This window comes from Cyprinodon tularosa, unplaced genomic scaffold (assembly GCF_016077235.1).
Source record: "Cyprinodon tularosa strain WSP-4 unplaced genomic scaffold, ASM1607723v1 ctg465, whole genome shotgun sequence".
NCBI lineage: Eukaryota > Metazoa > Chordata > Actinopteri > Cyprinodontiformes > Cyprinodontidae > Cyprinodon > Cyprinodon tularosa.
This window is the reverse complement of record NW_024039191.1, coordinates 192731-220419: the sequence shown is the minus strand read 5'-3', so window position 1 is coordinate 220419 and position 27689 is coordinate 192731. Positions and strand designations below refer to the sequence as shown.

The 27689-nt window shown below is 38.4% G+C and overlaps 1 protein-coding gene across 13 annotated transcripts in view; it reads left to right on the top strand.

Annotated features, from left to right (window-relative positions):
* The first annotated feature begins 286 nt into the window (after positions 1-286).
* Positions 287-27689, top strand: part of LOC119793978 (AP-3 complex subunit beta-2) — a 59566-nt gene continuing 32163 nt past the window's right edge. For 7 of the 13 annotated variants that reach the window (XM_038301321.1, XM_038301320.1, XM_038301323.1 and 4 more), the window contains exons 1-9: positions 287-506; positions 18559-18634; positions 19199-19273; positions 19454-19549; positions 19796-19956; positions 20143-20209; positions 20503-20685; positions 21548-21745; positions 25018-25115. In XM_038301321.1, coding sequence (XP_038157249.1) covers positions 394-506; positions 18559-18634; positions 19199-19273; positions 19454-19549; positions 19796-19956; positions 20143-20209; positions 20503-20685; positions 21548-21745; positions 25018-25115 — 1067 coding nt within the window. In that variant the 5' untranslated portion in view covers positions 287-393. Of the gene's footprint in view, positions 507-8916; positions 9437-18558; positions 18635-19198; positions 19274-19453; positions 19550-19795; positions 19957-20142; positions 20210-20502; positions 20686-21547; positions 21746-25017; positions 25116-27689 lie in introns of those variants that run through there. The other 6 variants (XM_038301313.1, XM_038301315.1, XM_038301312.1 and 3 more) reach the window with 3 other exon arrangements.

The following is a 27689-nucleotide window of genomic DNA, read 5'->3' as shown; positions in this document are numbered from 1 at the left end:
ACCTCACAAATGCGCTTCTGGAAGAATGGTCAAAAATTCCCATAAACACACTCCTAAACCTTGTGGACAGCCTTCCCAGAAGAGTTGAAGCTGTTCTAGCTGCAAAGGGTGGACCGACGTCATATTGAACCCTATGGATTAGGAACGGGATGTCACTTAAGCTCATATGTGAGTCAAGGCAGGTGAGCAAATACTTTTGGCAATATAGTGTATATATATTCTGAATGTGCTCCCCTTTGGCAGCAGATGGCGCATGTTTATTTAAATCCATAAGAGGACTGAAAACCACGTGACCATCAGCTCCCCCCCTACCCTCCACAGCACCGCGGTGTCTGCTCCTGCTTTCTCTGCCTTCTGATTCTTCATCAACGCTCTGCGAGGTAGACAACGGACATGTCCTCCAGCTCTGCTTTCAGTGAAGAGAAGGGGGGCTCCTCCAGCGTCGGGGAGCCTGAATATGGTCACGACCCAGCGAGCGGCGGGATCTTCTCCTCGGACTATAAGCGGTAGGTAGCCTCGGCTAGATGCGGCTTTACTCAGTGGAGCTTTCAGTTTAGGGCGAAGTGGGGGATGCGAACTGTGGACAGAGTCAGTCTACACTGACAATATGTCCATAAAATGCGCTTTAAAGGAGGAAACAGCAGACTGAAGTTTGGAGCTCAGAGGCCCGTCGGTGCTGAATGTGGCCGTGATTTTATGGCGGCTTTGGTGTCCGATATCCCGGCCTTCTCTTTAAATATTTTCTCACTTATCTATCTGGCTCCAAATCGGTATACTTTGATTCAATGAAGGTATATTTTGATAAGTTGGGATGCTGCAGGCCCGTTAGAGGGGATGTGATATCAGGCCTCGGCTTTTCAGCACCACCCCTGCTGGACAGCGACAGCAGCTCACATACGACCCCTGGCAACGGGAGATAAAACCTACTGAGATAAACCTGCTGTGAAAGAGGAAATTATCAAATATTTCAACATCCCTTGTTACAAAAAGCCTTCCGCAATAATAATACTAGTGAATTATAGCACTTTTTCGATCTAAGTGCTGTGCAGGTCGTTAAAATAAACCTTAAAAACAAAATAAATAACATATAAACAATATATGCAATACAGTTAAATACAACAAAAAAGCCATAACAAAACAAAATCAAGTTGTACTTTAGTTCTGTTTTAAAAACTTCTACCAGGAGCAGATTTTCCAATAGGTGCCCTCATTGCCCCCCATCTTTTTTTTTTTTTTTACTTTAAGCACAATCAGAGGGCTGATCCCCTCAGCTGGGAGGGCAAAATATGGTACCTACTTCTTGATAAGATTATTAAAATACAGAAGGGCAAGTACATGAAAAATTTTATAGACTACTGGATCAACTCAAGTCAGCTTGACCAGAGAGGAATAGGGCATCCCTGCAGTCCCTGCCAGTCAAAGGGTGATGTTACAATGAATAGATGAGGACTTCGGTATCCCTGTAAGCACAGGTGGGTGGAGTATCCAAAAAAATACATTCAAATAAGAGTAGCACTTGTACATTACATTTTAGTCAATTAACAGGATAAAGTAAAAATTAGCCATTCAAGAAATTGTTCAAGTAAATGTAAATACTTACTGCACTTACTACATGATCCTGACATTTAATATAAAAAAAAAAAAAATGTAAAGTTAGAAAATACAAACCTCAAACAGAAGCAATGAGATAAACATACATATATAAAATACAGGAATTACACATTTTCAAAATAGATTTTGTAGTATAGAATCTATAAATCTATAGAGACTGAGTATTTTATGGATATGCTGTTTACTGTATTTTTTACTTTATTTCCAAATGATATTTTTCCTTGGCTTTTGGCACAATTTGAGAGGTTTCACTTTGTTTGTTTTTCTGTTTGTGTACTAATATGTATTTTATACTCTATCTTTTCTATTTTATTATATTGCATTATAGTTTATTATTGTGTACAGCACTTTGGTCCTGTCCGGTGCATAAAGTGCTTCATAAATAAAGTTGGTATGGAATGGTAAATGACAGCAGAATCAGCAGATAAAAAACTGTGGAGCTCGTTTACAGTTGCCTTTTTTTTTTTTTATCTCTGCTTCTTTCTGTATCTCTGCTTCTGTCTCCTTGAACCCCAGTCAGCCTTGGCAGACACTGAGTCCAGTTCTGCTGGAGGTTTCTTCCGGTTAAAAGGGAGTTTTTCCGCTCCACTGTCGCTACAAGTATGCTTAGTGTGAGGGATTAACCTATTTCCTTAGATTGAAAACTTTTAATCAATTTGACTGTATAATCTGGATGAATTGTAAAGTGCCTTAGGATGACATGTGTTGTGAATTGGCGCTATAGAAATAAACTGAATTGAATTGCAACAACATTAAACCAATAAAGCCTGAACATCGTTTTAGTTACTCAAGTAAATGTAATTAGTTGCTACCCACCTCTGCTGGTAAAGCAGAATGAACCTGATTTTATTGATTCTTCTGAGATGAAAATGATTCAGTCTTATTGAGTTTGAGTATGAACAAAAATAAAAAATAAAAACATACCAATAAGGACTCACTGCTCTGACTGCAACAAAATGACTGAATGCAGGGCTCTGAATACAAAATAAGGACACTTTTTAGATTGAGCTCTTAGATGATGTTTTTAAAAACAATCTATAATTTTCCCTTAACTTCAGAATTGCTCAATAAATACCATCATTTGAAATTAGTGTCTGCAATTTAACAAAATGTGGAAAAGTGCAGATTGTTTGAATGGTTTGAATCAAATCCAAAATATGCTTTTTTAAAATCTGGTTTAGCAGAGACCTGAAGTCCAGATTACAACAAAGAACATAACCTCTTTTTCTAACCACAGGAAGAAAAAAGCTGCAACATTATGGTGACAGCATTTTTCTCTGCTTTGCAAGAACAGCTTCTGTTTCTATAGTGCTGAGCTGTTAAAAAAGCTGTTTCGGTTTTTATTCTCAGTTCACCATTTTTTTTTCTTTTATTTTCCCCAAATCAAAAAACTCAAAAGGTTTATATTATGGGATATAACTTGGAGCCCAGCTGTTGAAATAAACATAAAATAACCAATAACCAACTATTCTCTAATTCTAACAGCAGTTATTTTTTTAGAAATCGAGTTCAGGCATATCAACTATAGTCCAACAAGCAAATAACAGAGCTGGTTAGCTTTTTGTTTCTCTTTCTATCTCCTTTGCTGCCTTTCTATGCACTCTCTCACACAGTTCAGCTTTAATGCCTCCCTTTATTTCTCAGTCATTGTAGAAAGATCTTTTTATCTGATATAAATTTTACTTTAGAAAAATTAACGGTCACAAAATAGAACAGTAATCAGACTAGTTATTACAGCTACTACAGAAAAACACACAAAAAAGAGTTTTGTGCATTACCCTAATTTACCAACAGAGGGAGCCCTTTGAGTAAATGCTGGAAGTCCTGTTATTGAGCAGTTAGGGTGAGCTTTATACTGAGTAGATAATAATAGTCATTTTGAGCCCTGTGTTTGTAAAGGTAGTCTAACCTTTTGGGTGACATCCAATTAGCACAGCTCTTATTTATTTATCTCTGAAATGTTACTGTACGGACAAGCACCCAGACCCCAACTCATTCACTGTAATACTGCGTAACAGCCAAATGCTGAAAGATATGTTTCAGAGACATCCGTTTGGCCATCAGGAGCTCTGGTCCAAAGCTACTTTGCATGGTTCCTGCACCGAAGCACACCAGGAATTATTCAAACCTATCAAACATCTATCAAAGTCAAGAAGGCAGAATGAGGCCCACTTCCATAGAAACCCTTACATCTGATTCGCTGTTTCTCAATGAGCAAATTAAGACAACTTCTCTTTGGTGTATTGTGTGCATCTGCCTCCTAAAGCATCTACAGATACAGTGTTTGCGTCTTCATGTGGGTGATGCATCCCAGCTTTTAAGATCAGCCTGACGAGAGCACATCTGATTATCCAAGGACTTTCTGTGTCTGTGTTTATTTAAACTGCTTCTAGTGATGCCTTCAGCTCTGAAAATAATGATAAAAGTTAGCACGTCTCTGTCAAAGCAGAACCAGTAGACCAAGATCTAAGTTTGATTCTATTTTCTGTTCTCATTCCCGCAAGAATACATGAAATGCGGTAATTTTCACTGGACTTTTAAAGGTGAAGGTGACTGGCGTTAGCCATATTGATATAGGATCACAGTTTTGATTGATTGATTGACTTTATTGATCTCACAGTGGAGATATTTACTCCTCAAATCAGCTGAAATAGTCAAAGGAGAAGGAGAATGTGCCAAAGGAAGAACAGGGTGCATGGGATATATACAGTATATACTGTGCGTCCACATGACTTTTTCTTTTTTTAGTAGGATCATTATACAGGGTTATTGCACAGGGTGTTTACATTGGTGTTTATAAAGATAGATATTTATAGATTTTTATATATAGTTATTGTACTGGGTGTCAAATGTAGAGAAACAGGTTATTGCACAGGGTATCAAATAGTAATCACACGTTATACATTGCAAAAGTTATTGCCGTTGTAATGTTGAATTGTAGAGTCTTGTTGCAGCAGAGATGAATGACCTGCAGTAGCACTCCTCTCTACAAACAGGGTGTAAGTCTTTCACTAAAGGAGCTGCTCAGCACCTTTACAGTCTGGTGCAGAGGATGGAAGGTGTTGTCCATGATGAAGTAAACTGTGTGGGCCAGAACTGGGTCAGAACTGGGTCAGACAATCAGAAGGTTAAGTCTACAGATGCTGCTTTGGCCTTTCTATTCAATTACAGCCGATTCATAACTCCCTCAGAAAGTACGCTAAGTAAAAAAAAAAAGAAACAGTGTATGTGACCTCTGAATTATCTACATGTAGGGCTTTAACTCTTTTACTGAGAAAAAAATTGAGAAATGTTGATGCTGCCGAACTTTTTGTGTTTTTATGAATTATTTATGAATTTAATATTCTCCAGTTTGTAATGCTCTCTTTTCCTGATCTTTCATCATTTGGGATGGCCACATGCATCACTACAATGGTCCTCTGCTGCTTATCAGTTATTACAAGTCCGGTTGGTTGGCCACAACCAGTGTGTCTATTTGTTCTGCAAGTCCCACAGGATCGTAGCTCCACCTTGGGAGGGGGCTCCCATTTTGACCCGAGGGTCTCCAGTTTGTGTTCTGCTACTAGTAGTTTGTGTTCTGTTACTAGTAGTTTTAACATTAGTGGCCTTAATTTCCTCCTTAGGCCAACCAATTATTCCAGCAGAGTATCTGATAACTGCCAAGGCATAGTTGTTGATTGCCTTGAACTTGTCCAGAACTTGCCTTAATCGTTGCAGGTATTTGGCTGTTGCTGCTTTCCTTCTAGCCTCTTCATGGTAGTCATTTACCTTTGGTATGCCAGGGTACTTTTAGCCCTCGTCCACCTTCTGGCAGTGTGACCCGTCAGTTTGGATTACCTTCCCTCTCCTTGCCACCATCCGGCTACGTTTCTCCATTGCCATGTCTCTGCTGTAGATCCTGGTGGTGTGGATCAGTGAGTCGACATCTCCTTCACTCTTACATACAGAGTATTTCATCCATGTACAGGAGGTGGCTGATAGTGGCCCCATTTCTAAGTTAGTATCCATAAACAGCCTTGTTGATTATTTGCTCAGGGAGTTCAGGCCTATGCGGATTTGGAAAGGGGACAGAGCCTATCCTTGATACAACCCATACTTGATGGAAATTTGTGTGGTTTTCAGCAGCCCCATTGAGTGTCAATGAAGGCTGTTCAAGTACTGTTGATGTTGTACAACTTCAGGACTTCATCCAACTTTATCCATCTGCCTACTTATACTGTATCTGCTGCAATGATGCTGACAGGAGTTTCCATGTTGTGCAGAGACAGGTTATTATAGTTTATGTATATACTGAAAATTTTCAGTCTTACATTTGGACAAGACAGCAGATTCCTGCAGAATAAACCTTAAAGGCTGCACGAGAGGCCAAAAAATATATCAAGCAATGATAATTAGCAAATATGACTGATTGATAACAATCAGCGATGCCCAGCGATACATACAAAGCAGGGTGACGTTAGGCTCCTGAATCAGCTCTGACCTCAATACTAATTGCTGTTAAGTTATAATCAGTCTCTCTTCAGACCGATTGTTCCTTGATTTGATGTATCCTCAATTAAAAAGAAAAAGTTTCTTTTTTCTTCTTTGTTTTCAGACAAGCCAACAGCTGCAATATTAAAGGTTTAATGTAGCCATCACAGTGATATTAATCTTCTAATCGAACCACTGTGAAAAAGTGCGGCTAACTGGCATGTCTGCGCTAAGAACCGAGCAGGAGATGGATATTAATTATCCAGCTTCTGGACATCCAGAAGTTGAATTATTCATAGAAGTCTTTTTGGATCATGTTTCTTCTCAGATAAAAAAAAACAACCTCTTTTGATAAAACTGGAGGAAAATCATGTCAGAGCTGCCAGAAGAAACTCATATGAAGCGTCTTGCCACAATCACTTCTTGCTGTTCTGTCGAGAAATATATTAAATCGAGTAACATGGGATCAAAGCTTCAAAAGTCTTAGTTTCATTTGTTTCTGAAAAGACGCATGGTATTTGCTTTAAATCTCAAGAAAATGACACATTTAGAAGTTTAAGCATTAATTTATTTTCTGGCAATTAAATCTACATAAACAATAAAAAGTATTTTAAATAATTAGTTAACTTTTTGGGTTAAGAGCATCTTCTCCATCTGAAAATTCCCAACATGAACTATCTAGTTCCCTTCAGGGAAGTTTCATTGAGCTTCTTGGCTGCAATAAAGAGTTATTTTTTTGCATTGTCAAGGTGAAGCTTGGTGATGGCAGCATCATGCTGTGGAGGCTGTTTTACTATTTTTAGGACTGGTGCACAAGATGGAATAAAGGCTAATGAAAGAGCACCTATCTGCTCTTTAAATTGGTCATATATTGAAGGGGGAACATTAAAACAGCTGCAAATGCTGCAAACAACTGAACCAAGTGTCAAGCATGGTGATGGCAGTATTATGCCAAATCTCTGCTTCTGGCACTGTTGCAAAGCAAATGGTGTAGTGGTTATTCTTTAGCTTTATGTTGAACTGAGAGTGAACCGAAAGGAAAAAGCTAAACCTGGTTTGTGTGTCTACACGCTGAGGACATCCCAAAGGATCGAGTTGATCAAATTCGATTTATAAATGCAAGTAACTGTGTGGCAATGAGTTCGGCCTGCAGTGTTTGGCCTCATTTCGCTTTAATCATTCCGTGAACAGCATTTTGTCTCTGAAACACCAAATAATGGTACATTTCTGCCTCTTCCTGACCAAAGTGATGGTTATCTGATCATTGTTCTGCAGTTGCTCACATTGTCGGGCTAACTGGTCGGATAGGGATTGTAATGAGTCTGTAAGGAGATAGTTTTAAGCGGAAGTTGAGAAAGATGCTGCAGTTTTACAGGAATCTGGGTAGATTTCCTGGTCTTTTTAGAGATTACACCAACAGGAACCAGCTTTTCTATTCTGGAGCTCGAAATGTTCACCAAACCACTTTGTTATAGGATCAAAATACACTTTTAATCTGTCAATGTCGTTTCCCCTTTAAGACAAAAAAACCTGTGAAAAAACTTTTCTTAACTGCACATAATATCACTGAATGAAATGTTTAGAGAGTAGATAGTGACTGATTATCAGCCCTTTGCACAGGTAGATAAGGTTGGTTCAAGTATGGCTCAGTCACTGAGCTCTCAAACTGAAGGAAATCAGGGCTGATAAATCATTGCACTCCTACTTTTTCTATCTGCTATATCTGGGGTCCCAATGGGGGAGTTGATTCTTCGTGCCCTGGGAATTGTTGATTTAGAACTGTCAGTAGTTTTCATTGTTGCTAAACTTTACAGAAATCAGGTGATATTGTTCAAATGTTACAGTATAAAAGTAGACACTTTTAATATGGATGATTTGTAAAAACTGTATAAAACTGTCAAAAACTTAATTACTCAACCTGCGAATAGCTCTGATCATTGGTTCTACGCCTTATGAGGTCATCTTAGGTGTATGCACATGAACGCTTGTTTTTGTTGTCGTTTTAATTTTGGTTAAGCAGCCTTTCACTACAAAAATATACAGTTAAGAAGAAAGCCCTTAACATTTCCTGAAAACGAGTCAAACTCTGACTGAAGGATGTTAGATTGTTTTTCACTGGACAATCTGGCAGCTTCAAAGCACTTTGAGCCACAACTTTCAGTGCAATTCATTGAAAATGCAGCAGCAGCAGCATCTGGGTGTATCTCTGGTTGGTATTTGAGGGTTAAAGAACAAAAAAACACAACAAATGTCAGCACATCCTGACAATCAGTTCACAGATCACTAAGCGAGCATATGTGAACTGGGCTTCAGGGCAGCTTTTTTGGTTGGAGCTCAGAGGAAATGAGTGGGAGAGAGAGAGAGACGGCAAGAGAGGGACATTTTCATCACGACACCAGCAAGAAAGCTGAGTCATGTCAGCTGACGGGAAAAAATGGGGGGCTTGCAGGATATATATATTCTAAAAATAAATTGAATAGGGGAGATTACAGCTCAATAAATAGAAATATCAATCAGCAAAGGTTCTTTCTTAAGTAGATGGAAAGAGCTGCAGCACACAGAGAAAGGCAGGATTTTTAGACAGTGAAGAGGATGGATGTGTGTGTGTGTGTTGGAGGTGGGATGGGGTGGGGGTGGGGGCTGGCGTGACAACGTGGCTGTGAGATTATACCATTGTTGAGCTTGCTGTATGCATGCATTGTGTATGCATGAAGAGGTTGGTGCTGCAACAGGAACCACATGAGCAGGGAGGAGTTGCGAGAGGAGAGAGGCGTCATGACAAATAAGACTCCACGCCCCTCCCTGCCCAGCATCCATTTACAGAGCAGCTGATGTCTGCTGCTTCACTGGAGGTGCTCGGACTCAGCAGCAATACAAGGGGAACTCTGCTGGATTTGGATCAGTGCTGAAGAGGAGAAGTTGGACGGTCTGTGAGGACTTTTCGTGCCAGTTTCAGGAGGAGCACCGGATGCGACTGACCACAGACCAGCTGTTCCAGTTGCATCGGGAGATTTTCACCAGTTCCCAGTAAAAGTACTGCAGGCTCTCTCTACGATTCTACAGGTTGAAACAGGATGACCACTATGCAAAGGTTGCTGCAGCTGCCAGTGAATGCTGTGAACATGGTGAAGACTGTTCAGAGTCAGGTCCAGGGCCAGGAAGAGGACAAAAGTCCCGTGCTGAGTCCTGACAGTGGACAGCAGACTTGGTACAGCGCCCTGCAGCCGGATGAACTGCGCCACCTCCGATCTGGAGGTACTGGGAGTGGAGGAGGAAGTGGAGGAGGAGACCAGGAGGAACGAGGCTCCCAGGAGGAAGGAGGTGGAGGTGGCAGCTTCCAAAGTCAGCCACTGCGGTAGGAAAACTCAGACCGGCTCCTCTAGTAGATCACAATCAATCCAATTTTCATAAATGTTTAGAGAATTTGTAACTTTTGCAGATTTTTTTTATTCAACTAGAAATTTTTATTCATCTTTCAGAATCTTTTTATGATCTGCTTTAGGGGCATCATACCTGAGGCCTCCAAAGCAGATGTTCTAAAACTTTTATTAAAAAACACTAAACCAGTTTATAACAAGGTTCTCAGCAGTCATTGGCTGGTTGCTGATATATCGGTTAATCAAAGCTTACAGCTTTAATTTCAAAAGCTCTATGCTGTTATACCTTTACCACAGCTTAAATTCCTTGTGGCATCTTATTTAACTTAGAACAATGTGCTCTTTCCCTTCTGCTGTGCACTGCCGATCAGCTGTCCTAATATCAGTTTGTATGCAGAGAAGAATGTAGTGGGGGTTTACCATGTTTATTTATGTCTATAACTCCAGTTGAAATGATAATAAATAGATTGAGTTATAACTGCATCCATCACTCAGAGCCTTGGTGTTTTGTATTGAAGGTTATCACATAATGACAAGGTCCTTCCAACTTCTGCCTAGATCCAAGTATCACCATCATGCTGGGTGTTTAAAAATAGTACAACTACCTTTTTAAGTCTGTGGAGATTTATATATTTTTTGATTAATAATATATCTGTTAACTTTGCAGATTTGGTTAAAGGATAGTCTTGCAGATGTGAGAAATAATCAGGAATTTCCTTCAGGTCTAAATTCTCAAGGTGGAAAGTGAATGCTTCTCTCTCTTATAATAGCTATAGGAACAGTAACAGATTGTTAATTTGGTCCTCTGGCAGCGTTTTGCTCTTCAAAGTATTTATCAAGCAGCACTGTTTAATCCACATCAGTGAACATGTTCCTTTTGGTTGAATGAAAAATCAAAATTATACATTGCTAGCCTGTTAAATGGAGCCTATGCGGAAGTCCAACTGAATAAACTGATTACTCGCCTTCATCCACCTGCGACACAGCCAATCAGCTTTTAACCACACCTCCACGAAACCCAATCAGCATCCAAAGTTCATCTTAAAAGGGCTCCGATCCAAACTCGTGTGTGACTTCATTCAGATGACACCGTTTTAACCCTCCTCCACCATCGTAGCTAAAGCTTCATCAGAGCGTCATTCCTCCCAGACTCTTACTATATTCCGCGTCTCATTTCAACCAGTTCAGCAGAGGACCGCCATGTTGAGCCTGGCTCTGCCCGAGGTTTCTTACCAATGGGGAGTTTTTCCTCTCCACAGTCGCTTTATGCTTGCTCATCATGGACAGGTTCTCTCATTCCAACTGGACTTCCACCTTCCAGGTCCCTGAGTGAAGCTCTAGTATCAGCTCATGCAGTCCACTGGATCTCCCCATAAAGCTCAGCAGACCGTCTTTCTAACCAGCAGTCTACAGACTGACCAACTTCTTCTATCTCCACGCCACCACCAGTTTCAGGCCTGGAGGGGAAACAGCCCTGTTCTTTGCTCCTGTTCATGCATGTTTTCTGCTGAGGTCTGATATAAGTAATTATATCAATAAAATTATTCTGTCTTTCCTCTCTGTGTGAGTTTTTATGTTTGAATTGTAGCTAGCTTGGATCTCAATAAGTAGCCACAAACCCTTGTTTATGTTCATATTCATATTTGGTGAACTGTAAAGTGCCTTGAGATGACATGTGTTGTAAATTGGCGCTATAGAAATAAACTAAACTGAATTAAATTGAATATTTCTTCTGTTCAAATTATATACAAACTTCTTGAAGTATTCATCATTATTGTCTGGAAGATTTCTGTAAACAAAGTTTAAAAAAATTATCTTTGAATTAAATTAAATACACAGTTATTAGCCTATGTTGCTAATAGTTAGCTTGGTGTGGTTTGTTATTTAAAAAGCCAAGGCTGCTCCTTTCATTAATTTTGCATCTACAATGAAAAGCTATGTTTTCAGAATCACAAGCACACAAAATGACCTTTTTTAATGTTTTTGGCTTCAACCTCCAATCACTTGTTTTAAATCGAATGAAATCAGAGCATCGCTTTCAAAGCTGTGTCACACTAGAAAAGCCAGCATGGCTCCAGCCTCATAAATGCAAGGCTGAAAGTCGTCAGTCGTCGAGGCTGTTTCTGATTAATTCTCATCCGCTCCTTTTTCTAACCACCGCTGTCACATACCCCACATCTGATGTAGTATCTCAGTGCTGCCTTACGTTTATGGATACCTTCCAGCTGATATCTTGGCTCCTGCTCCGGGTAACAGACGCGGCTGTGCGCTCCACTGGGCAACAGCAGGTTAAATAATTAACAGGTGTTGTAAATTCAGCCGTCGCTGGTACTGAAAAAAACAAAAAACCCAGAGAAATAAGAGAAGTAGTGTTGGTGTAGAGTTTCTGAGGGCCCCTCGGGGACCGGGACTGTTTTTCCATGTTGCTCATCAATGTGACGCTTTTCTTCAAGCTCAGCGATAGAAAACAGTTTTAAACAAAGTGATATATCTAGACTTCATCCAAAGCACTTTAAGAGCTTCATTCTATACCAGATATTCTACTTGTCTGCCATCGGTCAACAGGCTCCAACCAGCTGTCCGTTCCTCCTAGAGACATGCTTAATCAGTCAGATGATTCCACTGCGACAGCCTCTCGCTCCAAACCAACATTATTAATATTAAACATTTCCAGGATTCACTTTAATTAAACATGTTTGAATTTGTTTGCCATCAGAAGCCGTATCAGTCCCTGTCTAAAAACCAGAGAGGCTGATTAGGTGGATTTATCATCATGAGCTGTGAAACAAATGAAACCTTCCAGCTTTCTCTCCTGTACAATCCTGGGATGAAAGAACATTTCCTGTTTTTTTTAGATTGACTTCTCAATAATCCTAAATCAAATCATACGATTGATCTGGTGCTGGTTGAAACAAGGATGTAGATGTTTTTGATTTCCAACAAATGTTCCCATTAACTTTAACGATTTCCTTCTTTTTTTGTTTCTCTACCAATGGTTTTTAAAGTGAGGTTCATCGTTGCTTTAATCCCGGATGCGATCAAGTCTTTGAGGGACAGGGGTGCTTCCAATAATCTGTTGATTGTTTTTTTTTTTTTTTTGATCAATTGATTAATAATTGGATAGAAAATCATTTTAAGCAGGATTTTAACCAGGCAAACATAAAACTATGTTCATTTAGGAGTTCTGTGAAAAAAAAATATTGATGGGAGAAAAAAGTTTTTTTCTATTATATGTTGAATGCAAAGTGTTTCATATATTGATGAATCAAATTTTTGGTTTATGGAGATTTCATTTTATAACAGCCATCCATTCATCGCTCAGAGTGAAATCAGCTCATCGCTTTATGTTCTCAGATGTCTCCTCTATGCTGATAAACCAGCTCACAGAGCACTAGCTGCTATCAATGTTATATTTTCATTGTTTGTTGTGAAACACAGTAACGTTACAGTAGTTTTTCCAAGCTCGAATTTCATGGCCCCTTAAGTGAAGATCACCTCCCAGTGGGATGAGCAAAATAAAAGCTGGTCTTTGAAAGTAATGTGAGTTTTTATAATGCATCTTCAGGTTTTGTAAATTTAATTAATCAGATCTGGTAGGAAAAAATCCGAAATTAGATTTGAAGCCATATCACCCAGCCCTAATAGCATTATTTCAGTAATCACTTAAACATGATCAGTCTGAATAATTGTTTCAGCCCTAATCCAGTCCCTTGTAAAATGTGAGTTTAAAATCAATGCAGTGGATGTCATTATAGTTTTCCCTTTTTTCCAGCAGCCACAGATATTAAGTTCCAGTAGGAACCATTTAATGCCAGTCATCTAAACATCTTTATTTGGATGCTTATGAGGTACCAGGGATTTTATTAGACCAACATAAAGCTTTCTAAGGTTCAATTCAAATATGTAGGTAATCACCACATTGCTTTGCCTGTTTTACAGGGAATAATTGTTGAAGATTTTATTGTTTTTACTGAGATTTTTTTCTTTTCCAACCTGGTGAGACTCATATACAATCTTATTCTTCAAAATATTTATATCTAAGAAAAACCAGCTGATTGCATCAACTTATTGACTTCCTGCAATTCTTCTTCTTACCATGAGAGGAAAGACTCCCTTTTAACAGGAAGAAACCTCCAGCAGAACCAGGCTCAGTGTGAGCGGCCATCTGCTGAGGATGACTGGGGTTCAAGGAGACAGAAGCAGATAAAGACATAAATTAAATTATTTATTTGGGGCTCGCGACCCGGCGGAAGACTTTGATCCTGTGAATCATGAAGGTTCACTTGCAAGTGGGCAAAAAAAGCTAGGCCAGGAGCTAAATGAAGTGGATCTTGAAAGATGATTGGCTTCGGAGAAGGTGCACCCCCCCGACTTGATTTGAGCTGAATGACGGACATTGTAGGTGGTTCTTCCCGATTGAATTTACGCTCAAGCTTAATTTACTGAGTGTGACTTTGTCTAAACTACATTATTGTTTTTACCCCCTTGCTTACAAATTGAGCTGATTTCCAGAATTACTGACTCCAACCCTGACCTGTCTATAGATGCTTGTTTTACCTGAAAACTGATATTTATTTACCAGGTATATAAAAGCGGCTGGCTAGCTCAAGTGGTAGGTCACCTGTCCTGCAATCAGGAAGCCTGGGTTTGTATCCCAGGTGGGGGAATGAGCTGCCATTGTGGGTCCTTAGAATTAGGTGTTTAGGGCATTGTGCATTTCGACCCCCAGTGCTCTGGGTCCCAGAGCAAGACCCTTAACCCCCACACTGCTCCCCTGCACAATGGCAGTCCTCCCCATTCCCAGAGGGATGGGTTAGAGGCAGATTGTTATTTTCACTGCTCTGTACTTGTGACAGTGTAATGATAATAAAACACTGGAAAAAAAAAAAAAAAAAAATAACTTTTTTCATTTTGAGTGAATTAAATAAGCCAACCTTGTCCGCTTTGGTTAATTCAAGATTGACACATCAAACAAAACATTAACATAGGATAGTAAACATGAACCAGCTCATATGGAGACATGGCTGCAGAATGCACTGAGCAGCCAACAATGATGCAAAAAAAAACAACAAAACTTTGATATCAACTGTCTGATGTATCAGACCTTAAATTTGTAATCTCAAATTATCCTCACCAGCAAAAGTCTAGAGAGATTAGTGTCTGATACTATGAAAAATATTGTCTTGTATGCTTCAAATCATGGCTACATTTTCTGAGCACCTAGGACACCAGGTTACGCTCTACTTTCAGGATCGCTAACATAATAATAGTTGACCTTCATTGTTAACTTTAAGCAAACTTACAGTCACAAGAACAAGAAGGGACTGTAGACAAAATATTAATTTCAGTCCAACCAAACCAAGAATTGAAACTCTTCCCCTTCCTGTGCTTTTAGTCTTTGCTCCTAAGTTAAAGAGACCGTACTTACAAATCTTTCACCTGTAATTTCATGCAGACAGATATTTCTGTTCTACTCCTTTGTTTTGGTTTAATGTCATCACTCCTAAAAACGTTTTTCATCTGACTCATCGGGCAGTGAGCAGATCAGAACTGCTTCAGAACCAACATAAGATGAGAGAAATGCTCAGCATACAGACGATGGGGCGAGGATGTGAGCTAGAAATGGGGATCAGATTTTTCCTGTTCTGTCTCTACTCCTCATTGCTTTGGGCAATTTTAATTTACCAAGTCCTGTTATTTTCAGATGTTCTCTTTTGTTTGGCATCCAACCACGTTTTTGTACCATCATCAGTTCATGGCTCTCATCTAAAAATAACCCTCAGTGTCAAGATTTTAATGGAGGTTTTTCTATGGGTTTGGTGTTTGAAGTGTGTGATAGAAGGATCTACTATTTATAATTACAACGCTGTGATGCTGGAGAGACATTCGCACCTCAACGTCAGTTTAAAGTGCTGATGATCTGCAGCCGCCACGTGTCGTCTCGCTGATGTCATGGGTCTAAACCAGATGGCCGGTACTGAATAAACCATCAAGCCCCTGATTCCACTTCAGAAGTAAAAAGAAAATAAAAGGCTATAACTCCATTTTACTTTTAGATTAATTCTCACCTTCTAAAAAAAATTAAATAAACTAGTTAGTAGAATAGTTGGTAAAGCAGTTTTATTTTTATTTGAATGTGAAAAACATATTCAATAAAAAGTATTTTAAAGCCTCTGTAACGCTTTTATGAATGAACATTTTGCATAAACACAAATATTTACATCCACATTAGGGAAAGCATGCGTCTGGGTCCTTCATCCCACACCTGCTGTTTAACAGATCAAGCAGCATGAATCAAAGCTGTTCTGGCTTCCTCTGCAAAGAGGCAGGAAATCACTTAGCCACATTTTATTGCATCCTTTGTTACCTTGGAAACTAGTTGGGGAGGGACTTTTTATTTCAGATCGGAAAAATAAAAAAGCCTGAAAGTTTAGAATGTGTGAAAGGTTATCAGTTTGCCCTTCTTGATAAATGAAAAGGCAGCAAAACAGATAAACATTTTGACAATGTCAACGATTTATCACCCCCCTTATCTAATTACTCCACCGTCTTTATGCTGTGGAGCTGCAGCAGGGATGCAGCCCGTAAGCGCCGGCCTTTGTGTGACCGCTGTTTGCCTTTCTCCACCCAACAGGTTTGGCAGAAAGCAGCAGGGTTGTTTGCTGCAGTTCATATGACAGCAGGATGGAGCAGCATCTCTGCTTAGATCAGGGTCTGCTCTATAAGGTGTTACCAGTGGGGAGCGTCTGTTCCTGCCAAGCCTAAAATAAACTATAGAGGAATACAAGAAAACAAAACAGAAATGTATTGTTGAAATATAATTAGCAACTTAGCCCTAAATGGAATGGAGTGCAAATAACTACCTTCATCAGCAAATAGAGGCTGGAATTTAATTGTAGTATGAATCCATTTGTTTTATGAAAGCTGCTGAGATTTGTTAGAGGAAATTGGTGATAAAGTCGGGGATTAAGCTGTGGAGAAGTCTAAGGAAGGTTAGAGAACAATGTACAAAGGTTTTAGCTTCTTACCCACTTTAGGTCAAAGTAGATGAGATAAACTGTAGAAAGTAAATTACATTTAAGCCTTATACTCTTCAAAGCCTTTCAAAGTCAACTATAGGAATTGATTAGATGGAATAAGCAATTTATGATAAACAGCAACATTGCTAAGTTTAGCTTTTTGGTGGATAAACTTTTATTGATCAATTACTAGTTGGTTAGATTATTGAAAAATTGCTTCCATTTCTCATTTGGTTTCTAAAGCAGAGCTATTGTTGTTTCCTGACAACCAATGTTTATTTTCTGGTCAGCAAAATCCCAATTAATGGTGTGATGTATGTTGGTTAAAGGCAATATTCACTTCTCTTCTCTTTTATTGCAAAGTAAATTAAAAAAAACAAAAAAACACTTGAGTTTATACACAGATTTCCACGTTGGTAAAGATTTTAATTTCAGCTTTTAAAGATGAATCCAAACTTGTTCTTGTCGGCCTCTTTGATTTAAATAGCTGCAGTTTGTCGATCTTTAAGGAGAAATTAATAGATACGTGTTTTGTTCCACAGCAAAAATCTGCTATAGGAGGGAATTGTCTGTCGATCCTTTTCTAGTAGTTTGCAGTTTCTGTGTGTAAACCAATGCTCAATGCTCTGGTACAGAAAGCACATATTTATCAGACGGTCACCAGGAGGATAGAAATCTGAATTATTTAGATTTCTAAACATTTGTTTCCATTATTGTTTACAAAGAAAAATGTGATGCATTAATTAGAAATTGTTTTTAGTTAGGATCAGAGGTGTCAAAAGTATTCATGTTTATTACTCAAGCAGAACTATAAATCCAACTGTTTAAAAACACTTTTGGAGAAGTGTTTTTATAGTTTTTTACAGAGTATCAACTTAAGCGTTTTACTCAAGTAAAAGTGTAAAAGTAATATTTTTATAACCCAGGGCAGCTGTGGCTACAATGTAGCTTGCCACCATCAGGGTGTGAGGGTGTGCGTGAATGGGTGAAGGACTGAATATAGTGTAAAGCGCTTTCGTCAAGTCTCCTGACTTGGAAAAGCGCTAAATAAATACTGGCCATTTATAAGTACAGGCCATTTAAATCTACTTTAAGTATAAAAGTAAAAGTAATGAAGGAAAAATGTTGAGGACAGACGCTTTACTGCTCTACCCCATTAAAGGAACAGTTTCTACAATTCTGGATGATAAATTCCTTAGACTTCATTTTCTTAGTTTTATAACTAATGGTAACAGTGACTAATTTAACTTTGCATCATCTTTTAAAACGATTTTGGTATGTGTGAAAAACAAGTTTGTGCAACACAGAGTCCAACCACAAAGAAATTAATTGTTTGGACGAAATAAAATATTTTAAGGTTTTTTTTTTCTCCTTTAAATACCAACAGGCCATAATAAAATAACCTTATATGAAACAAAACTAACAAGTCTATTTTTAAAATGTAAGAAGTAGGAAGTAGAGACAATTCCAGAGTAGAAGTAAAAAGTTGTCTAAAGCATAATTAGTCCAGTAGAGTATAGATAGCCAACCTTTCTACGAGATAATGATAATGAAGGAAGATAATGAAGTATTGGTACTTTGTTACTTAACACCTCTGGTGGGTGTTCTGAATAATGTAAACTCTGCCATAGAAGCTCATTAGATTATTTTTGTAATGATATATGTGTCTTTTTTTCCGTCCCTATTAAATAAAAATTGAGGAACAATGTGGAAAGTTTCTTTTCTTTTTTTCCGATGCAAATAACCACTGATCATATGGAATATTTAGTTCATCAGGAGCAATGCATCCTGTAGCTAAAAGAATGTCCTTCTAGCAAAGCATCAACCTTTTCTCAGGGATTATGCTGCTGCCTTTTTTATATGCTGCTGTAATACAGGCTTATATGCTTTGCAAACCTAATTTCCTACTTCAAAGGAAACTTTCTGGGTCACATTTGCACTCTGTGAAATATTCAGCTGCGAATCCAAAGTTGAAAAGCAGGCCTTCGTTTCCTGACACCTTTAGTGTGGTTCCGCTGTTTCTCCGCCGCTCTGATATAAAACGGAACTGTGAGCTGATCCTGGATGTTTTCTCCCATCAGGCATGATGACTTGAAGGAGATGCTGGACAGCAACAAAGACTCCCTGAAGCTGGAGGCGATGAAGCGGATTGTGGCTGTGAGTGTGAATAAGGTTTACTTTGGGGTCACATGACACGCAGCACTTTAGATTTACTCTGTCTCACAATAATCTAAGTCGTCTGAATCCATCAAACACAGGAAGTCACACGAGGTAACCAGGATGTTAACATGACCAACCTGTCCATTCATGATCTGATTGTTTAATCCTAAACACAGCAGCCAACCTATAATTCACCACTGCAGGAAGATGAAAGGACACCAATACTATAATGAAATATATTTTCACAGAAACATAGAAACAGAGTCTAAAGAAATACTGATTCTTGTCTGTTTAAAATCAGTCATGCTGAATTTTTGATTTCTTCTTTTGTAAATTATTTCTGGCTTACCTTTGGGCACTTCTTCTCCAACCCCCACAAAGTGTGTCTTTTTTTTTTTAATCCAGTTTTTGATTAAAACACTGTAAACTTAACCTTTGTATTTACAGAAATGACCAAACAGTTAATGACTGCTGTACTTTGATCTGTCTCTTAGAAAATGTTTTAAAACTCAAACACTCCCATAAATTCCTCATTTAATCACATTTTATTTTTTTCTCCAGATGATTGCCCGGGGCAAAAACGCATCAGACCTTTTCCCCGCCGTGGTAAAAAACGTGGCGTGTAAAAACATTGAGGTTTGTTCCAGTTTAAGTTGGCCTCCATTTTGTTTGTTTTGCGTTTTCATCTTTAATTTTCCTGACTTGTAAGTTTTTTTCTGATCCAACAGCAGCTTTTCTTATCTAATTAATGAATGAATTACTTTTCAACTTTCCACTGTGACTTGAGCAGTTTGTTTCCCTCCTGCTTATTTCCAGGTGAAGAAGCTGGTCTATGTTTACTTGGTGCGTTATGCAGAAGAGCAGCAGGATCTTGCCCTTCTCTCAATTTCTACGTTCCAGCGTGGATTAAAGGTACGTTCAGCGTTTCTTTCCTGCTGTCAGGATGTTGCAGGTCTGTTGCATACATGCACAAATTGCAACACACTCACAGCTATTTCTTCATGGGTCCTAATGTGGAGCCTTGATGCATCCCATAAATAAGTGGGAAACAGCTTAGAAAAATCTGGAACTTTAGTCAGGTTAGAAATTAACCCAGTAGAGTATTTACCAGCAGAATCTTCAATAAGTGAGTTCATGCATGTTTTTATTTTTTTGCAGGATCCCAATCAGCTGATCAGAGCCAGCGCCCTGCGTGTCCTGTCCAGCATACGAGTTACCATTATTGTCCCCATAATGATGCTGGCCATCAAAGAAGCTGCTTCAGATATGTCTCCCTATGTCAGGAAGACTGCTGCCCATGCTATCCCCAAACTCTACAGGTGCTGCTCCACCTCAACAACAGAAATTAAGCAGAAATCCAAACTCGGTGCAACACCACCTTAGTGTGAAAAAAGTCCCTCACAAACCTACAGCTGCTGTGCCAATGAAATTCATCTGTGCTTCTTATACTTCAGTGTGATTTTTATCAATGTGTGAAGTTTTATTTTTTTTTCTTCTGATCTTAGTTTGGATCCTGAGCAAAAAGATCAGCTTATAGAAGTGATAGAGAAACTCCTGGCAGACAAAACTACTGTAAGTTTTTTGTTTACTTTACTTTTTTAGTTGTGCTGCCTTGATGTTTATGCTTAGTTTTTAAAAATAGAAAAAAGAAAAATAATAAAAATCACAGCCAGCAACAAAAACTCAACTGCTTTCCTGTTTGAATTTGCTTCGATGATTTGAACTTTGATTTGAACAAATTCTAAGGAAAATACTGGGTTGAAGGATTTCACCTCTTGCATGGCTTATATTTAGCCCTCATTATTACTAATATATGATTCTCTGCCGGTAAGAGTTTGGAAATATATTAAATATATATACCACAGCTGGTGGCTGGAAGCGTGGTGATGGCCTTTGAGGAGGTTTGCCCGGAGCGCATCGATCTGATCCACAAAAACTACAGGAAGCTGTGCAACCTGCTGATCGACGTGGAGGAGTGGGGGCAGGTCGTCATCATCAATATGTTGACCCGCTACGCAAGGACCCAGTTTCTCAACCCAAACGTCAATGTGAGAAACTAAATAATAATTATTAATATGCCATCTGAAATATTATATTTGTGTAGTAATTGTACAAAAGAAGAAAACCTTTGCTAAATAAACATTTACTCAACAGTGTAAAGCTAACCTCCTTACATGTTAATACCAACTTTTCTTTGCACTAAAATGTTTCGGATCATGAAAAAAGTTTATTATGAGGCAAAAATTAAATGACTGGAGAGTTTCTAAAAGTTTATTTAAGCTAAAGAAGTTTACAAACCTATAAATTTAAATTTAATAATTGGGCAGATGGCCGCTCACACTGAGCCTGGTTCTGTTGGAGGTTTCTTCCACTTAAAAGGGAGATTTTCCTCTCCACTGTCGCTACAAGCATGCTTAGTGTGAGTCGATGAGTCGATGCAATCAGCTGGTTTTCTTAGATGGAAAACTTTGAATTAATTTGACTGGATGATCTGGTGAGCTATAAATGACCTTGGTTGACATGTGTTGTGAATTGGTACTTATTTAAATAAACCAAGAGAGTTTTCCCTCCCTAACATCACTGCATGCAAACTCTGTGTGAGGGATTGCTGCAGAGTCAACAACACAATTGTGGTGATATTTACTGTCACCACAGGCTCATTCAGGAGAAGCAACTTCTGCAAAGTCGAGGCAATCAAAACACTTCTAAGCTATCTAAATATATGATTTGTTGGAATTAGTTTCCTAAGAACTGCCTTGAGATAACATGTTTCATACAGCTCTGCATTTTTCGTTTTTCATTTTGTGCTTTTGTGTGACATAAAATGCTAAAATGGAAGAACTGTATCTGGAAATCAGTTGCTTTAAAATAGTAAAACAACACGTTTCTGGTACATCCTACTGACTGCAGGAGACTCTGCTAGAGGAGGGAGGCGGTGGGGAGAAGACCTTCTATGGTTCAGACGAAGACGAGGATGAGGAAGATGAGGAGAAGGAGAAGAAAGCAGAGGCCGCAGCAATGGCCAAGAGGAAGCCGTACGTCATGGACCCCGACCACCGGCTACTGCTGAGGAACACCAAGCCTCTACTGCAGAGCCGCAACGCCGCTGTGAGACCTGCATGCACTCTGAGTGCCTTAAGCTGTAGCCTTCATGTTTTAGTCGCCTCCTTACGTCCACACACCTGATTTATATAGGATCAACTAACTGGCTGCTGAAGAGTCATGTGATTATTTAGATCACAGATTTTGAAACAGAGAGGTATCCAAATCATGTATGTGCTGTGGTACTACAAATACTTTGTTACCTTGCTTTGGTAGAAATTTTGCCTATCTATACTTTACTGGAGTAATTATTTTTTACTCCTACGCAGGGGCGTGCACACATAGACACTAGGTGGTGCTAAAGCACTAGGAAGTTTGCCCTCTATCAATGAAAATGCCCTTTTGAAACTCGTTTTTTTTATTATTATTATTATTAATATTATTAAGATTTTACTGAGGTCGGTTTTGAAACCATCTTTTGAAAACCTGAGCCATTAAAAACGACTGAAACAATGCCCCGAAATGACCGACCTACTTGCGCACAAACGACCAGCCTCTCTCACTTCCTTTGTCACGTGAACTCGCTCGGTCGCCCGCAGGGCATGCCAGATGCGCAGCATCATAGCAGTTTTCAGATAGCAGGAACGGCCGTTGACAGGCTGCTTTTCTCGTGTCCCAATAGCCAGGTAATATACAAATCAAGCAGAATCATTTTGTTGTGCATTAAAATGTCTCATTCAGCAGCACCAAACACGCATTTTGCCGACTGGTCACCAGATAAACTAGTTGTCTCCTTGTAAGATGCTATTTTACTTTTTATATTTTATATCTATATTTTTATCTTAAGGGTATATATTAGTCTATTCTATTGCATGACGTATACCCACAGTTTTTAGATATTTTTATAATTTTATTTACCTATTCCATATGATATGTTTCATGAATCATGTAGCACGATTGTACCATAAAAAATTCCTAGTTTGTGAACTCCTTCACTAACAATGGCAATAAACCTGATTCTGAAAGTTTTACACTGTAGCCCAAGTCAATGGCAGATAACGTGAGGACGACCACATAGGCTACAAATAATTTTGGTAGAGTTTGCAATTGCAAATACGGAAGAGGATTAGGGCCACTGAAAAAAAAAATAAAAATAAGTTAACTGATTTTTACATTTTATTTCAGTTTAGTATGGGAAAAAAGTCAGAATGCTGACTTTAATCTCATAATTCTAACTTTTTTCTCATAATTCTGACTTTTTGCTGAGAATTCTGACTTTTTGCTCAGTATTCTGACTTTAATCTCAGAATTCTGACAATAAAAAAGTCAGAATTCTGACTTTTTTCCCATGTTAAACTGAAATAAAATTTAAAAATCAGTTAACTTTTTTTTTTTTTTCAGTGGCCCTAATCCTCTTCTGTACAAATCTATGTGTTAAGACAAACGTTTTCTGTTGTATAGGTTTTGTTAGGCAACATAAATTAACACATTTTGGTCTCTTTATTGTCTTAATTGTATATTGATTTAGTAATTGCAGCACAATGCCAAGAAAGGAGGGTTAATCGTATTGAAAAATCTTAAAAGCTGTTCACATTTTATTTTTAAGTGGTTTGTGCAGCAGGTATTAAAATAGCTATTATTTTGTAGGCTACCATAAGTCATATCCACGTGACAAGACTTCCAGTCATGTTGCCCTAATAGCTCATTATTTAAACTAATGTGGCATATTTGTTAAAGCTATTATTATTATTATTATTATCATTATTATTATTATTATTATTGTCATGATGGTTATTATTAATATATTGTAGCCAGTCACAGCAGGGAAGCTCTATACCATCAACATATAACAGGACAGGAGATGAGGAAGAGTTCAGGGAAGACACAGAGACAGAAAAAGACCAGGATGAGGGAGAACAGATGGGTGAGGGAAAACAGGGAGATGAGCCAGATGAAAGAAGTATGCTTTAGTCTGTTCTGTTGGTGGTGTGACTTTTTTCCATTGAAAACTCACGTTTAGAGAATGTTACAAATAAAAGTCAAATTTCATTCAACATGCGTTTATTTTTTTTTATAATTAAGTGTTACACGTGCGCTAAAAAGTGCCCTCCCCCCCCTCCTGAGCACCTGCCCCCCAAAATGTCTGTGCACGCCTCTGCTCCTACGCCTTACATTTTTTTTTTTTTTTTACAATTATTTCTTCTTTCTACTCCTTACATTTTAAAAATAGTTTCTTTTTTTTTTTAGGCTCTTTTTCCTTATTACCGGTATTTAAAATGATAAAAACCATAAAAGTATTTAGTTTCATCCAGACAACTAATTTCCTTTTTGGATGGACTCGGTGCTGCACCAACATGTTGTTCGCCAAATACCAAAATAAATCGTTTTTCGAGATGATGCAAAGTTATCATCCTCAATTGTAGAAAAATCTTCGTTTAATAGGGCTGTGCAGTAACAGTATGGGGTTTAAAGTTTCTGTCTGAAACAGTTTTCTTTTTAAGTAGTTTTCCTGCGTTATTTTTACTTTTATACTTTAAGTACTTATAAAAATGTTACTTTTACACTTTTACGTGAGTAAAAAGCTTAATTTGATCCCCTAATTTCTAACAAGCATTTTTAAACAGTGCAATTTCTACTTCTAGTTGAATCATCAACTTTAATACTTTTAACACCTCTAATCCTCCATTTCAAGGATTTTGGAGCAGAGAACCATCTGAGATAATTTTCACCTATGAGGGAAATTGAAGATATTCTGAAAGACATTTTTTTAAAGTCTGGTTCACACTTTTTATTCCTTCTATTAGAGCGATAAAATAAAAGCATACACACACTTTTTATTATTCTGTGAACTTCAGACTTATCTTGAAATTTACTGACTAACAAATTATTAAAAATGTTGATTTGCTTTAATATCCATTTCTCTAGAAACAGTTGGTACATTTTATAGGACTGCTCTCCAGCTCCAAATGAGCAGGCTGTCAGACACCAGCTTGTTAAACACCTTAATCAGACATGTCTTGGAGAAGTAGCCATTTTATAAAGTCAGACTGCTGTGGAGGACTCCTCTGCTAACAGCAGAAATATAGATATTTTTTTACTGAATGCATCCACAGACTATTCATTCCTTTCTTAAACCTTAGAGCAGAATACAGAAAACAAAACAGGGATGTCTGATTAACACATTTGCTATGTAAACCAGACATTTTCCACATCACAGGAAACAGAACTGTAAAAAAAAAAGCCAGTGCTTGTTTCCAATTCAGATACGTAGATGGAGGCAAAATCAACCAGCTGGAAAAGGATTATTATTGTTCACATAACCTTCTTGTTTATTCCAGGTGGTGATGGCCGTGGCTCAGTTGTATTTCCATCTGGCCCCGAAAGCAGAAGTGGGTGTGATTGCCAAAGCATTGGTCCGTCTGCTTAGGAGCCACAGGTGAGCTCTCTATAGTTCTCCATTCAGAAAAGATACGGGATGCGGTTAAAAGCACACAACCCTCATACATATTACACATTACATATTACAGTCCTCTTTCCGGCTGTCACAGCTTCCAGCACCTTTGCCTTTCCCCCTTCTCGACCCCCATTTCCTGTCTGCCTAAATAAAGGCCACTAGAGCCTAAAACTAATTAAAAAAAAGAGAAAATCCTGCATATAATCAAGCTAGTCATTTATATCCAATTATTTTAATGAATAAACTGCATAGCGCAAAAGCATTCACACCACTTTTGCTGTTTTGGCCACGTTATTTCATGGTGATTTAATGGTTTTTAATAGACGGACCAACAGGTGTTATATGTTGGATTTTAACACAGTGAAGTTGATCTGTTGAAAAAATTGATCTGTCCATTTTTATTTATTGGCACTTTTTAAAATCCTCTTTTTTTCCCTCGATTGCAGCTTCAACCTTTCTAGGGTATGCCAGGACCAACTTTGCACATCTGAAGATTGAAACTGTTGCTTTTTTTTTGCAAAGTTGCTAAAGATAATTCAGATGTGATGGAGAGTGCATGTGAGCATCGATTCAATCAAAGTTTTGCAACAGATTCTTAATTGCTTTCAGTCTAAACTTTGAAGGGACCATTCTACCACATAACTATGATCGATGTGAGGTATTCCATTCTCCCTCTGGTTGCACCTTTAGCCTTGTTGTGTTAATTTGGTTTCAGTTTTCTCTGCAATTCAAGTCCTTTTGATTCAGTTTATTTATATAGCGCCAATTCACAACACATGTCATCTTAAGGCACTTTACAGTTCACCAGATCATCATGTCAGATTGATTCAAAGTTTTCTATCTAAGGAAAACCAGTTGATTGCATCGACTCTTCAGCAATCTCTCACACTAAGCATGCTTGTAGCGACAGTGGAGAGGAAAAACTCCCTTTTAACAGGAAGAAACCTCCAGCAGAACCAGGCTCAGCGTGAGCGGCCATCTGCTGAGGCCGACTGGGGTTTAAGAATCTATTTGTTCTTTATTTTTTCAGTTTGCTCAGTGTTTAGCTCCATCTATCGTCCCTTCAACTTTGACTAAGTTTCCTCTATTCTCCTAAGGAAATTATCCCTCCAGCTTGATGCAGCCATGACCATGTTTCACAGCTGTAATGGTGTTTTCAGGATCATGAGTTTGAATTGGGGTATAAGTCATCGACTATTGAAATAATCTAAAGTTAAATTAAACACAATTCAGTTTATTTATATAGCGCCAATTCACAAGACATGTCATCTCAAGGCACTTTACAGTTCAACCAGATCGTACAGTCTAATTGATTCAAAGTTTTCTATCTAAGGACAATCGACACTGGGTCGACTCATTGACTCAAAGGCAATCCCTCAAACTAAATGATCTTATCAGTCACCTAAAGATTAATGATAAGCAGTTATTTTCTTAAAAACCAGATTTTTCTTTTGTGTCCAGAGGATCATTTCATTATAAGAAGGGCTAAATTATTTTTTTCAAAATCCTGTATCAAAAACTTGTGCATTAATTTACCAATTAATTTTACTAGCTTTATTAGATACTTCATTAAACTAATTCATAAAATATAACAGAAGAGGAATCTGTTAGGCGACTGAAAAAAATATGAATACAATTTGTTACACACCCTTTCCAATGAACAGGGATGTAAAACTATAATTTAAAGACATGGTATGTTGCCCTTACATACTGTATATTTGGGGTATTTGTCTTTTTAGCCTCTTTGCTCCTTTTCCATTGGCAAAAAAAGCTGGTCTAACCCCTCATTGGAAAACTGCATGGCCTCTGTCTATGATCTATCGATGATCTATGGCTTCATGTCTGGTGACACCATCCCGCTGGGTTAGCCTTGGTTACTCACAAGTAAGACAGAAATCAGGAAAGTAAACAATGGAAAGCAACATGTAAGGAAGCCAGGGCGTAGTCAGTGTGCTCTATTGTTTCTCTATTTTTTCCCTCTGAAATTCAACCACAGAGAGTTGTTTCTGCTTCTTAGATGAGAAGCAAATGGTGTTGCGTTCAATGGTGTTACGCAATTTAACATGCTGATGAGAGGCGAGGTGATATTAACGCAGGTCGCTTGATATGATACGCTTCAGTGAGCTGTTCCCACTGCCACTAAAAGCTGATTGTTCCCAGGATCAAACGGGTTCTTCGGCCACTGGAAAAAGGGTGTTTGTTTCAGTGAAGTGAACGCTAACTGTGACATAGCACCCTGCATAAGTATAACCCAGCAACAGTGCTGGGAGACTTTGTGCTGCAATCAGCACCTTTAAATGGGGGGGGGTTCTGGTTGCTCTCAGAGAAATGTCAAAACTTGGCTCCATGAAGTGCGTTAACACACACAAAAGCCTTCCCAATCTAATTGCTAGCATGTATTTTTCTATCATGTCACAAACATTTTTCCTAATGCCCTCCATGTTTCTGTCATCAAATCCTCATCATCAGAGCCCAGCAGGGAAGTCAACGCACGGCTAAGTAGAAGCTATTTAGGTGCTAACTTAAAGAGTTGATAGAGTGTTTATATTTACCAAA